The sequence below is a fragment of the Patella vulgata genome, chromosome 4 (assembly GCF_932274485.2).
Source record: "Patella vulgata chromosome 4, xgPatVulg1.2, whole genome shotgun sequence".
Classification (NCBI taxonomy): Eukaryota; Metazoa; Mollusca; class Gastropoda; family Patellidae; genus Patella; species Patella vulgata.
In genome coordinates, this window is record NC_065882.2 from 27309492 (window position 1) to 27324416 (window position 14925).

At 36.3% G+C, this 14925-nt stretch overlaps 1 protein-coding gene across 2 annotated transcripts; it reads right to left on the reverse strand.

Annotated features, from left to right (window-relative positions):
- Window positions 1-4739: 4739 nt before the first annotated feature.
- On the reverse strand, window positions 4740-11252 carry LOC126819649 (membrane progestin receptor alpha-B). 2 transcript variants are annotated; one of them, XM_050547807.2, is made up of 2 exons: window positions 11164-11252; window positions 4740-7708 (listed from the first exon to the last, which is right to left on the reverse strand). In XM_050547807.2, the coding sequence occupies exon 2, from the start codon at window positions 7704-7706 to the stop codon at window positions 6684-6686; it is 1023 nt and encodes a 340-aa protein (XP_050403764.1). In that variant the 5' UTR covers window positions 7707-7708; window positions 11164-11252; the 3' UTR covers window positions 4740-6683. The 2 variants fall into 2 exon arrangements, with proteins under 2 accessions (XP_050403764.1, XP_050403763.1); XM_050547806.2 differs by lacking the exon at window positions 11164-11252 and adding an exon at window positions 10904-11103.
- Between the last annotated feature and the right edge of the window lie 3673 nt (window positions 11253-14925).

Genomic DNA, 14925 nt, shown 5'->3' on the forward strand with positions numbered 1-14925 from the left:
ATTTAAATACGTTTTGTGATGGATGATTTAACGTAAAAGTGGATAATCGACACATTGTTTATTACAAACGTTAGTAATGACGATCGAGGCTAGCGTAAAATTGAATCGCTAATATTTTGGTTCAAAGTGAAGCAATTTGACGAAAATTTTCAGCATATTCTGTTTGCATTATCTATTGTGTAGTTATTATAGCGAGAACTATCAGCTCTTTATCGAATCTGACCTAATGCCGGTGAGGCCATATTGGTTAACCCAAAACATTAAAATTAAACATACATTATGCAAAAGCTAAATCTGATTATTGCAAATCTTTATTTAGGCTTCAGATGTCATAGAAATTATAAATTAGATCTTTATTTACACAACAAGCACAAAATCAACAAAATCACCTACGGATTGGATTTAAACAGGATTTCATTGATTGATTAAATTTTTACATGGCGTCGTAAGCGGAGATTAACCGTTACGTTGACGTCATACTCTCGGAAATTTTAGTTCGAGACTAAATGATAGAGTGTACGAAGCGAGGCCGCATGTCAGTCAATTTGATTGAAATTTCGATATAGACGGTCATGATATTATGTTTAGTTGTGATTAAAATGAGAGTTTGGATGTCGGTATTATACGCCCTTTTGTCGCTTGGATTTAAACAGGATTTCATTGATTGATTAAATTTTTACATGGCGTCGTAAGCGGAGATTAACCGTTACGTTGACGTCATACTCTCGGAAATTTTAGATCGAGGCTAAATGATAGAGTGTACGAAGCGAGGCCGCTGTTGAGCGAGGCCGCATGTCAGTCAATTTGATTGAAATTTCGATATAGACGGCCTTGATATTATGTTTAGTTGTGATTAAAATGAGAGTTTGGATGTCGGTATTATACGCCCTTTTGTCGCTTGCGTTTACAGAAAAAATTATGGAAATTGATAAACATCGCAGCTAACATCACCCCAGTTGAATTGCAGCCCCATTGGATCACTGTTTCCTATTTGTCTGCTTCGGGAGTTACGTAGGCCTACCACCAGTTACAATAGCCTACAAGAGTACACGCAGGCTAACAAGAAGTCGGCTATAATTATGCCTCATTGATTTGGTCCATTCCTTTCAATCTTTCACTTCTTATCTATATATGAAAAGGCTTATTTTTAATTTGTAGTAAAAATAAATGTGATACGAATTGAATTGCAACCCCGTCTCAAACCGATTAGGCTAACGGTACACTGATCTGTAACGGCACCACAGCCATTGAAAACGTTACTTGATAATCGAGATTATGTAGGCGAAGACAGAGTTGACTCCTATTTCTAGTCAAAAATTACAATGGTGATAACTTGGTTCAGAATAAAGTACCGGTAATTTGACTGAAATTTTCAATATATTCCTCTTTCATCATCTATTTTTGAACTGTTATAGCAAGAATGCCCAACTCTCTATTAAAATCTCCCATAATGTATCTTTAATTGGTTGTGTGCAGTGAATAAAACCTTTTTTTTAAAAACGAGAATCAGATAATAGCCTACTTTATTATCCCAGAGGAAACTTGTTTTACGTGAAAGGCACCACATGTAGGCTAAAGATATAAATAACAAATTTTTTAAGTTATATTAAATCATGTAGGTCCTAATTTCCACATAGTTATAGAATTGAAAATATTATTATCAAGCAAACTAAAACGGATTGTAGAATATTGCATTTATTTCAATTCAAGACCTAGTGTGATACTCGCGCTACATTATTCCCCTGTAAACTATAATATTGTGAAGTGGGATCTTTAATACGAATACCTATCCAAAAATGACTCAATTCCACCAATCTATGCGACACCCTACAAGGTAGTCGCTGTCTTTATTTGCCGGGAACCAAATTGATGGACCAGTTTTTAATCCGACTGAATTCACACCGAGATATTTTCTAGCGTTTGTATTTTGATGTCTTAATTCAGGGGCGTGCTGGCAGGGAGTTTAGGGGGACGGTGTCCTCCCAGGCCCCCATTAAACAATAAGTCCACCCGTATAAGCGGGCCCCCCTGAGAGCTCTAATTTTCACGCGGAATCCCCTCAAAAAATTGAGAGTGCGCACGCGAAAAATCATACATACACAACGATTAGTAAAATATATTATGCTGACGTGCAAATGTCTGTCACCTTAAGGTGAAATGGTCTTTGATACATGTAATCATGCCTCGATATGCAATTTATTATTTGGATAGAAATACATTGTATTAGCATTATATTAAGCAGACCTGTCATGAGTGTCTTGTGTAGTACAGTAGTATGTCTTATAGTCAAAATAGCAGCATAAATTTGGAAAATATGATACCTAGATTTCTCCCAGAAGTGCTTGCAAAACGCGTTTCCCGTTGTCAAATTTCAAAAATTTTCTGGGGGGAGAACCCCAGGGGCGCGCATTCGGCGTGGGGGTTGCCTTCGGCCCCTTCGGTGCCAGCACGCCCCTGTCTTAATTTAATGTTAAATAATTATTCTGAATACAGGGGTGGATTCAGCCGTGAGAAATTTGATATCTTCCTAAAAATGCAAATCACGCATCGATACTGCCAGGATTAAAATATATATTACATACACATTAAAATGTCATGACTTCGCTTCAAATGAAATATAAACAAGACAAAGCTTTATGCATATAACAATAATCGAAATCAATTATTAAATGTGACTTATAAAACATTATTTCATGAAACTTCGTCAATTATTGTCCTGTAAATAGGAGGAGTTTTGGATCTGTCGACTTTTAATCTTCATGTTGTGTCGCAATGATACCGTGTATTGTTTTCCTGTATAAAATATATGATTTGCAAATATTTCTTGAATCTAGACCTAGCTTCAGAGAGTGGAGAAATGAGATGCCCGAACAAATTCCATCGCGGCCTGCGATCATACATGGCGCGTCCGGACTATGAGAAAATTAGACGGCCAGGAGCGAGTTTTCCTGTCATTCCGGTCCGTTAGTGCAGCAACTAAAAAATATTCCAAAATATGGCATTAATTTTGTTAACCGAAATCACACTATGATGTGCCCACCTGAATTCTCGATTTTTTCGGGAGAGGAGGCAGAAATGAAATGACCGATAAAATTTCCGATTTAACTTCTCGGGGCTGCGGCTGGTAATTTCGGTAGTCTGAAGCCACAATTTCTTCGGATTTCTTTTCTCGCTAGTGCTAATTCATTCATTGAATACAGCGACCTTTGGTTTCGCAAAATAAATTCAAGTCAATCTCCATCTAAGCGCAACCGGTTGCATTCACAGAAATTTACGTCCCGAAATCTGATAAAACAAATACTGATAAGGCACGAAAAAATTATAGCCCCTACAGCAGAGTGATTATAGTCTTAGAGTGCCGCTAGACACTGTTTATTACTGATTTGAATTTTTTTTTTTTTTTTATCCATTAGTCAATTTAAAGATATCAGTTCTCGAAAAATTAATTAAATGAATTAACCGAAAACAATCGCACAATGCAGAATTTCTTCAGACCAAAAAGTCATGTGATTTCGGACCTTTTATTTTGTTGACTAGCAGGCAAAGGATTTTTCCCAAAAAAATATTATATATATATTTTCTTTTTTTCACATCAGACGTACACCAGAATGACGCCATGCCGCCCCTACGTCATTAAAGCTTCTTGAGTGGAACTTTGCCCAGGCACTGGCATTTAAGTCCATAAGTACAAAATGAGAAATCTGTATAATAATATAACACACGACGCTTCGACAAGATTTCACTGATTATCAAGCAAACAAATTAACAAATGAGGAAAAAGCGAAAGGGTTATACGTACATTCAACGATAATAATACGTGGACATCTTAGTAATTTGGTGTGTGTGTGTGGGGGGGGGGTGTTAACGCGTGCGCGTTGCATCAAGGGGTCTGTCATTGAGTCAAGTAGCGTGGTTTCGATTCCCGGCTTGTACGTGACAAGGAATAGGGTCATCTGTCCAACCTCGTGGGTTTTCACCGGGTCCCCCGGTTTCCTCCCACTGCTAAAGACCCCTATGCGCAAGCGAATTGTTGAAATAAAATTAAAAACTATATGTTAGTCCCGAAATGACCTAGTTTGTGTCGAGTGGACGTTAAACCCCATTTCTCTCTCTCTGATATCTGATAAAGACCCCTACACGCAAGCACATTATTGAAATAAAATTGATAAAATTGGGACAAGTCCAAGGCAGATCTTCAACCCCATCTCTCTCTCTCTCTCTCTCTCTCTGCCTCAGTAGTTTAGTAATTAAATATTAAAGATACATTATGTAAGATTTAGATAAGAGCGGTCGTTCGTGCTTGATGGTTCAAAAAAAGATAATGCAAAATGAAAATATTGAAAATTTCATTCAGATTACTTTATTCTGAGCTAAGTTATCACTTTTTGTAGTTTTGACAAGATGTGTGCTTTGGTTGTTCATGTGACGTCATAGGTGGATGCAGACTGTCCTATCCGACTCAGAGATATAGAGTTCCCATATGTTGATAATACATTTATAGGGTCTAACATTGATAGTTTTTGAGATATTGGCTGCTTTTTTTCTAATTGTTCGACCTTGCCCTCTGACCCTGCCCCAAAACTTTTCCCCAAGTGATCATGTTAGGTCATTTTTTTCTGGAGTACCTACGGACCCCACCTTTCATTTGAGACCAAGTTTGCTTTGGTGGGATCTTTTTCCAGGAAATAATCTAAATCCGGCAGACTGATTAAAGTAAGGTTTGATACAAATATTGCTGGTGTAATAGGGTTTTTATTCAGGGTTATATGTTTTATGATTAAACTTATTAGTCATACCCGTTAAACTGTATACAACACACAAAATATATTTTATAATGTAAAGAATATAAGAAAATAGTCAAAGAAAATAAACAATATAGGTTCCAGAAAATATATATATATATATATAAAATATTGTTAAATCTAATATTAAGCATTCACGAATACGTGTATATTATTTTGCATAATGTTTAATTTATATCACAGCTGTTTGTCATGGAAAATAGATGAATAAATATCGTTATAGTTACATACTGGTATATAGACTGCCTATACTTATGTAACATCTACATAGCCCCCTATTTAATTATATATGCCTCTTCTCGTCTCATCATAGAAAATGGGTCGACAAATGAACAATAAGGTAAAATATTCGATTATTTGTTCGGGTTATTTCCACTAATTTAACTATCGGTGAAAAGTTATAATTTGGCGATAATTACCTGAAGGGAAAGATGACGGTTGGAATTCGAAGAACAGTAATCAGAAATTAGCTGGCCGGGCTAGACGGACTTGAGACTAATTTGAGAGATTTTCGGTTAAAATAACCACGCACAATACAATCTGATAAAAACACAGACCATATTTCGTTTCGTTTTTTATAGTCTAAAATTTCGTTTTACTTGTCTTTACTACACTAGGATCTGCAAGAGTTGTTATATTACCGGGACTTTGGTTGAAGTGAGGGATAAGCCAATGAAACGGTCTGTCACGGCGACTTCTTGGCGTGCTATGCACGGAACTGTGGGTAAACCACTAGAAACGTCAACTGATTGATTAATCAATGTCTGACGTCATAGGGTCAAAAGCCGCTCGTACGACCCCTGACACAACCTTCGAGTACAACTTTTCAGATCCTCTGTAGTGTAGGCTATTGAAAGTATAAAAAGATAGGTTGCCAGGCAACGAAACATACGCTCACATAAGCTAAGTCGTCCGTGAAGTCAACAAGAGTTGTCGCATATTTTTTCTATTGTCGGTAATGAAACATCTATAATACACTAAAATCTGATTAAGAGTAACAATTCATTAAGTAATTATTAGAATTTGTTTGGCTTTTAGTTCTGCCCCATGCTAACGTTTTGTATACGAAACATTTAATAAAATGGATTTAGCTGTACAAGTTATCAAAATTCATTGAAAACCAATATACTTGTTTATCTCAAGGCCTTAAACTCTGTGTATCAATCAAAAGTCAATCAGATGATAACTTTGGTCTCTAAAGCATCCACAAGATTTTTCAAAGTATTCATAGGCCATAACTCGGTAGTAATTATCGGAAATCATTGAAAATCACTAGGCTTCTGCGTCTCATGACTTTAAACACTGTGTATAAATTTATAGTCAATCGAATATTAACTGTAGCCTCTAGAGCGCCCACAAGATTTTTCAAAGTGATCAAGGGTCATAACTCCGGCAGTAATTATCGGAAATCGCTGAAAACCAAAAAGTTTCTTCGTCTTATGACCTTAAACACTGTGTATAAATTTAAAGTCAATCAGATATTAACTTTAGCCTCTAGAGCGTCCACAAGCCTCTAGTGCGTCCACCTATCTCTAACTGTAAAAAGTACAAAACATTCAAGATACGTTATTGAATTATAACTGTGCTACCACTCGCTTTAAATAATAAATAATATACAGATCGAATTTCAAGTTTGAATATACAAGTTACACCCTTTTTTAATTTACAGCTAGCCTGGGGAAAATTAATCATCTGTCGTGTTATTTAGGTCATTTTAGTTTAGATGGATAATGTTGTTTTTGATGGAACTAGTCATATTCAGTATACGTATAGAGATAGCTGTAATTATATGCATTTCTTACAATTTTATTATAGCGTTTGTAGAATTTCTTTTTTTTTTGTGCCTCAGTTATTTAGCCGATCCAAATCACGCACAATTATTTAGTTCTGTTTAACACTGGCACAACTTTCTATATCTTTAACTTTCTTGTTTAGCTGAGGTAATAAAAATATAACTGCTGTAATTTCCATAACTATTAAAATTATGTGAACAGTATAGACGTGGTTGACTGTCAGGTCTTCATTAACTGACTTGGTCATACCCAGTTCGTAGGTCATGGCGTTAAATTGTGCCAATATTGTAAAAAACACAAAAATGTGAAATATTTGATGGCTATGTCCAATAATATCGAACGCTCCAGGGTTTGATTTTTCGGGTTGATGGGCGACATACGCTACACTAGTCGCCATCAGGCAGATGTACATTGCAACAAGGTGGTTTAATGATAACACGGAACATGACGTGTCTACTATACAATAATAATATCGGGCAAATATAGGTATTAACAACCACAGGGTATGGGCAAAACATCCTGATACCATTATCATCTTCCGCTTGTTGCCGTGAAAATATAATTTAGCTACAGTACAAGATAAGAAACTATTAAAACACAGAAAGAAATGTACTGGAATGTAGGTATTTCTCAAAACAAGGAATGTTTCACTGGGACTGAATACATAATGTGTTAATATACCACAGCCAAAACAGTATAAAGACACACCTATATAATCTAGAGCAAAGAATAGATAATGATGCTTTAATGATTTCGCGTGGAACAAATGGGCGACGGAACTGAGAAGAGTGAGTAATAAAGCTCCAATGGAATATCCAAGAATAACAGCTCCAGCACTCGAACCTTTCAGATCGAAAGTCTCACCAAGATGGTCTGTGTAGTTCCATATCACAACGAATGACACAAGATGTGTCCACACATTTAGAGTTTCATTATGCCAATTAAATAAACTAAGTAAATAATAACTCCATGGTTGGTTCATCACTCGAAATCCAGATCTTATATACAACTCTTTCATTGGTGCTGGTACCTGTTCAACAGTCTGGGTTCTCTGAGATTTAAACACGGGTTGTAACCATGTAGGTAACTTGTGCTTCATGTATTTATCCATTTCTACAAAATATCAACAATGATTATACAGTTTCAAATAATTCAGTTTTAACAACCACCCTTGGAGATATTTAATTCTCCGTCCAATTGTCTGATTTCATATTACCATAATCCAGTATAATATCGACTGATTATAAAAATGAGATTATAAGGTATTGAAAGGGATCGGTCAACTGTTAAATATATTCTACGTTTTAACACAGAGTAAAAACATGAAATGCTTCACTGCGGCTCGGCGACCATTAAAGTTGCAGAAAATAGCAACTGTAGAAAAGCTGGTCTAAATTATCTAAAATGGATCTTATAATTAAACTAGTTAATACACACGGTCCATGGCGTCACTGATAAAACAAAATATACTGGTTTAATCTGTGACATAGATTATATTAAAAATGGCAATAAAAGAGGAATAGTAGATTAGAAATGAAACACAACTGTTTTTGTTATACGCCCACATAGAAATGTGGACGTATATTGCCGTCGCCCCCGTCCGTCCGTCCGTCCGTCCGTCCGTCCGTCCATCGTCCACAATTTCTTGTGAACGCTCTAACGCCAAAAGTTATCATCCAATTGTTTTAAAATTGATATATGTTGTTTACATTAGTGAGATGAAGAAGCCTATTTAATTTCAATAATTTCCGTTTATAAAGTCTAGAGTTATGGCCCCTGTTTCACTTTGTTGAACCTTGTGAACGCTATAATGCCAAAAGTTATCATCGGATCTATGTGAAATTTATATGCAATATTTAAATTAGGAAAACGAAGAAGCCTATTGAATTTCACCAATTTCCGTTTACTACTTCTAGGGTTATGGCCCTTGTTTCACTTTGTTTAACCTTGTGAACGCTCTAACCCCAAAAGTTATCATCCTATCTTTCTGAAATTTATATGCATTATTTAAATTAGTGAAACGAAGAAGCCTATTTAATTTCAATAATTTCCGTTTATAATGTCTAGAGTTATGGCCCTTGTTTCACTTTGTTGAACCTTGTGAAAGCTCTAATGCCAAATGTTATATGCTGATCTGTATGAAATTTACGGGCGTCATTTAAATTAGTAAAGAGAAGAATCCTATTGAATTTCAGTTTATTACTTCTAGAGTTATTGCCCTTGTTTGACTTTGTTCAACCTTGTTAATGCTCGATTGATGAAAGTTATCATCCGATATGTATGAAATTTATATGCATCATTTAAATTTGTGAAACGAAAAAGCCTGTCAAATTTCAACAATTTCTGTAGATTACTTCCAGAGTTGAGACACTTGTTTCAATTTGTAGAACATTGTGAACCCTCGAACAGCAAAAAATATAATCTGATCTGTATGGAACTGTCTTGTAAAGGCCCCCAATTACCTACAAAGGAATAAATATGCGACAACCCTTGTCGACCGCTCGGACGATTTAGCTGCTGTGGGCGTATGTTTCGTTGCCTGGCAACCTATCTTTTTTATTGGGATTAAATAAGACAGATATAACATGGGTGAACGGTATGGTGTATAGGGGGTTGATACATGGGTGATTGGGTGGTGTACATGAAATAAATATATCAGAGGTGACGGGGTGGTGTACAGGAGGTAGATGCAGAAGAGGTAGAAATGATATTACCGGAAGTGGTGTAGAGGAGGTAGATGTAAAAGAGGTAGAAATGATATTACTGGAGGTGGTGCATGCTCCTCGCAGTGTTTCGTTTGATTATACCTAATCCCACTCAAGCACTGCCGTAATGAAAGCAAATTTCTGTTCCAAATTATGACTGGTCAATAGTCCGATTAACAACCAATGCCTAACTGCGTAACAATGTCATTCGGGTTTAAACAGAGACCCACATATGTTTACATAACGTTACGTCATGGCTCACGAAATTTAGTATGCCCAATTAATCAGTGCATTACAGAATATTGCAGAAAAGCTAATTGCGTGACAAGCTACAATGTAAACAATACTGTTTGGAGACGAACAATACTTTCACCGTTTTAAATACCAATTCAGTGTCCAAAGTTTTAGGGAAGACCCCAGATTAAACGAAGGACTGTCATGTTGCTGTATTAGGAGAGATTTGATTGAACGGAAGGAATAGACACACTCCATCAAAAGCTCAAGTGTGACAAGTATCATAAGTAAATCCAGCAATGGCCAAAGAGGGATTTCCAGGGCATTGCTTCAGGAATATGGAGGTGGTGTGGAAAAATTGCTGAAGACAATGTAGAAGAGGCAGGTACTGTAGAGATTGCTAGTAGAGCCCCGCCACCCACCTTCACACCCACACCCTGGGAGACAGTGGGAGTTATATGCCTACTGATCATGCACAGTACGTGGCGTATACAGGGTTCTAGGATTTCCGAAATAGGATGCACAAACGTTTTAAAGAACTTAAATTAATATTAAATGTATCGAGAGATAGCCATCAACCAGCACATTTTTAAGGTTAAATACCACCAAAACAACATTAGTTTGGTAGTTTTAGGGAGCGTCTTATTAACGATCCAAAAGGTGGGTGTATGAGGTCATACTGATTGTGTCTGTGGGGTGGGGAGTGGAATAAGAACAAATACGCCACTGATCAAGCAATAACAATAATCTATATTAGTATATAGTCTACAACACAGACTTAACCCTCAAATAACCCTCTGCACATGCTACACAATAATTTTATAAAACGAACTGTTTCATTGTAATTAATTTTCCAGTTATATATTATAAATAGCTATAGCTTCATACGGTGTTTGTACATATCATTTCCTTACACGTTTGTAAAACATAATGTAAATATGAAATTAAAAACATTATATTATGTACTAGAGCAGCGGTAAACTTTAAACCTAGACATATTCTGTTTAAGTTTAATAGTAAGACCATTAAGAATACTTATTCACATTTAATAATACAATGCTAGACAATGCCCGGTTGCACGCCTTCCTGTGATGCTGTTAGTCGTTAACAGTAATGTAACTCCAGAGATTCACTCAGTATATGGTTTTAACTTCTGTAACTTTGTTACATATTTTTAACACTGACTCACATGTCTTTATAATCAGTCTTCATACTTTTCGGCCAAGTTTTGACTACTACCAATTAACCATATAAGTTTTATTATAATTATAAACCGATTACGTTTCATTTCAAGTCCAATCTACTGGAATAATCGCCATTACATAAAACAACGAAAAGGCATTACCTATATTGTGTACTGAATACTTACTGTGTATTCACTTTAATAGTTCGAGCAGCAAGCTAGTGCCCCAATTGCATACATTCCTTACATAGATTGCACACACACACACAGAGGTAAGCTTACTTGCAAAAGCTGCTCAACCCAAATTTGCTAGTATAAGGCTACTTTGGGTTTCTAGGCAATACTGTGCGTGTATGTAACTTTAAGTGTGCTAAATAACTCCGGGTTGGCCAGTATGTACAGTATATAAGGCCTGTAAATGTTAAACAGTCTATATAATAACCTACCATGGATCAGTGAACAAGTAACCCAGTAAAACTGACTACCACATTAGTCCTATACACAATATGTGTAGAAATGTAAACCATGTCTTTATCACAATTTGGGCGTTAACCATTTGAAAGTCAGTTGTTTATGTCCACATTTTAAAAAGGGGTGACACGAAAGTTTTCAACGCCTTTCTAAATTATTATTATTATTATTTTAGAATGCCTATTGCATAAACTGGTACATAATAATAATAATAATAATAATAATATAATAATAATAATAATAATAATAATGCTTTATTACACAACTGCATGGTATATATACACGAGTATGGTAAAGCATACAATACAAAGTACAATACAATAATAAACATCAAGAACATACATGTAGAATAACGTTTACAGAGGTTTCTAAAAGTATATTAAATTATATTACTAATGCTTGTAAGATAATATATTAGGCCTTACATAGCAAATGGTATTTAATGTCTGTTCTTAAACAATGTCCATTTAGCGATGAAAACATAAATGTTGCCGGTTGTGAACTGATAAAATGAAAAGTCATTTGTTTCCTGGTAACCTTATGTATAAAAGCCCTCTAACAAACTTATTTAAGGCCAAAGTAATTTAATTCTGATACATTTTACGTGCTTTGGGGGACTTGATTTTAAAATTAAGCTCGGGGTCATGACAGGGAGAGCCTAATCGATATTTAACGTTCTGCTAACTTGCAGCGCCGAATTAACCATGGTGGGGGCTACTGGGGAATGTGGGGTCTCCAGCCTAACGCAAGTAAGTAACCAAACACCTAAGCTACGGCTGATGTATGATACCTGTTAAAAAGAAACCGCCCCAACACTAGCAAAAAGGATCATAACGTTTACAATCCCTGCAAAAATCCGCTTTCTAGTCTGACCCCATCCTCGGTATCCCCAGTCATTCCGTGCTACTCCACTATATCCTGGGTTTATCCATAGGCTTTCCACGATTTCAAATTATCTGCCCTGGCCTAGATTGTAACTATAGTCTACGAACCATTCGAGAAACAGTTTACAAACCCGTCGTTTCGGCTCCGTATTTATAAGGGTAGATAACCATATTCATGTCCATTTACAGAATGATTTATGTAAATAATGTATATATTTCTAATTCATTTATATTTAATTGTATTATCAAAATATTCGTTCTTTGTCTGAAATGTTTCATTCTGTTATTTTTATTATTATTGAACTTATACTGGACAATTTGATTCTCAAGAACTTGTCTACGATATCACGTGGACGTAAAACTCCGCGAACGAACGAACGATTCTTACTAAAACTCTTGAACATATATGGACGTCCGATCTTCATTAATAAAATGTTATATAATTTGTTGTTAATAAATACGCATTTAACATAATTTGGACTTCTCTCATTTAGGACAACTCCTAAGCTTGTCCGATGAGAGTTACCTCCCTTTGTCAACTTCCTTTGCAATTAACGATTTATGGGATTAGTCGATAAAAATAGCACAATCATCAAGGGCGGATAACTTAAAAACGTGCCCCCCCCCCACCATAGATTAACCCACGGGCTAGTGGAGTAGAACGGAATGAAACCACCAATCTAGGGGATACCGAGGATGGTCTGACTTAAATTTAAATGCGTTTTGATGGAACCAAAACGCGAAGTATCTTAAGTAATATATTATAACACCAAATTATCAAATAATTATTGTCTAGGGGCTAATCGTCGAAGAATACGAGTCCAGACCCAACAAAAAGGAAAAACTACAGTTTGAGATTACCAATGACATTTTTGACGATTCTGCTTCAAAACAAGTTGTAACCAAAGTATTGCCGCTAAATATTTTTTTTATCTAGATATACTCCAAACACCTTTATTTATTTTACTAATACTTCAAAAAAATGTTTTATAATTTAATTTGCAGATGGAAAAAAGTTAATATCGCGAGCTCATTAAGGTCGGTTCATACTACATCCGTATCCGTATCTGTAAATACGTGTGTGAATACGTACTGGTATTATTTAGTCATTTTTAGAGAAAGGGTTCAAATAGAATCCGGCACGTATTGCGCACAAAAACAACTGCGTCCGTTAAGCCGGATTGATTGCTCCCAGAGCGTATTTTTGTAAAGTGCGTCCGGCATTTCGGCTAGTGAGCCTTATTACGTCATCTCCCCAAATAGAAACTCAATCCATTCCAAGAAAAGCCTGGCCTTGTGTGCTGTGGATTTGTGTAGTGTTGTCAAGAACACAACATAGACAAGACAGAGGAAATGATCATGTTTGTAACAGTTCATGGACCCCTACTCTCTTTTGTCTTTGTGTCCACAAATACAAAAGAAAGACTTCCTCTGTGTCACTGTCAGACCCCATGATTGCAAATGACAATATGTTATCTCTGACAGACAATACAGCCTTGAAAGCCGGACGTTTTCGCGTTTTCTATTTGAACGGCAAAATGCCGTGTTTGTAGCGACCTAGTGAATATTCACTACTGATCAGTTTGCCATTGCTGTAAACGCGACAGAGGCTACAGTTTTCAACGGATTATTTTTCAAATTTGGTGTGAAGCACTTTGGACATACAGCGTTACGTGATCTTTCGAGTTAATCACCTATCGAAGGGTTCATTGGTTCATTCCCATATTGCCGACTCACCGAGTTTTAGGGGGAAAATTTTGGTCGACGTTATGGGAATGAGTGGCCAAGAACAATAGACCCAAGCTAAAGGATAAACCTTATTAAGCAGATAATTTTGGGAGCATTTATTTTTTTTTTAAATTAATACTACATAACATAACACAATTTTAAATTTTTGCATGCAGTCCAACATAGTACAAAAATTCTAATAAATTCAGTCTTCCTTGTTCATATCTATAACATGTTTATGCACTCTAAGGAGTGCGGTTTCAGTGCTATGCCCCTCTCGATAAGCAGACTGGAATTTACCGAGCAGTGAGTTTCGAGTGAGATAATCTATTATTTGAGATAAAATGATCTTTTTAAGCAATTTTGCTAAAAATGAAATATTTGACACTCGTCTATAAATTTTGAGTGCATTATGGTCAAGACTTGTTTTTTTAATCAGAGGTCTTACAATGGCCTCCTTACAATCATCCGGAAAAATACCAGAGGAGAGCACATCATTTATAATAATCGTCAAAGCTGGTGCTATTTCATCCAGACACTCTTTTAGTAGTTTTGAAGGAATTGGGTCCAGAGCACATGACTTACACTTCATTCGACACACCACTGATATTACATCATCAACATTCAATGGCTCAAAAGCAGAGAAATTACACTGGGGTGGGACATTAATGTCAGTGTAAGGGGGGGGGGGAGTCAACAAACTTTTCACGAATTTTAATAATTGTTTCGGCAAAAAAGTCAATAAAAGTCTGTGGTAAAAATCAATTTCAGTGAACTATATTAATAAAGACTGGTCCCTGCCTCATTAACGCTTTTAATCCGTTTTAATCCAATCAAAGGGTGCCGCGGTCGACTTTCCAAAACTCGGTGAGTCGGCGATATGGGAAGACCCCGGTTCATGAGAGGACAGACCCTGTCGATATTCAGCACCCCTACCCCACGCCTAAAAGCTTGTAACTGCGATAGATGCTTCCGATTTTAGAGGATTTCTTTTTTAAAAAATAAGCATTGGGGTCACGAGAGCGAGAGCCTTATCAATATTCAGCGTTCCGCAACGTTCCGCAACGTTCCGTCCAAAATTTTCCGAAATCCTTCCTAACACGATAGAGACTACAGTTTTAACGG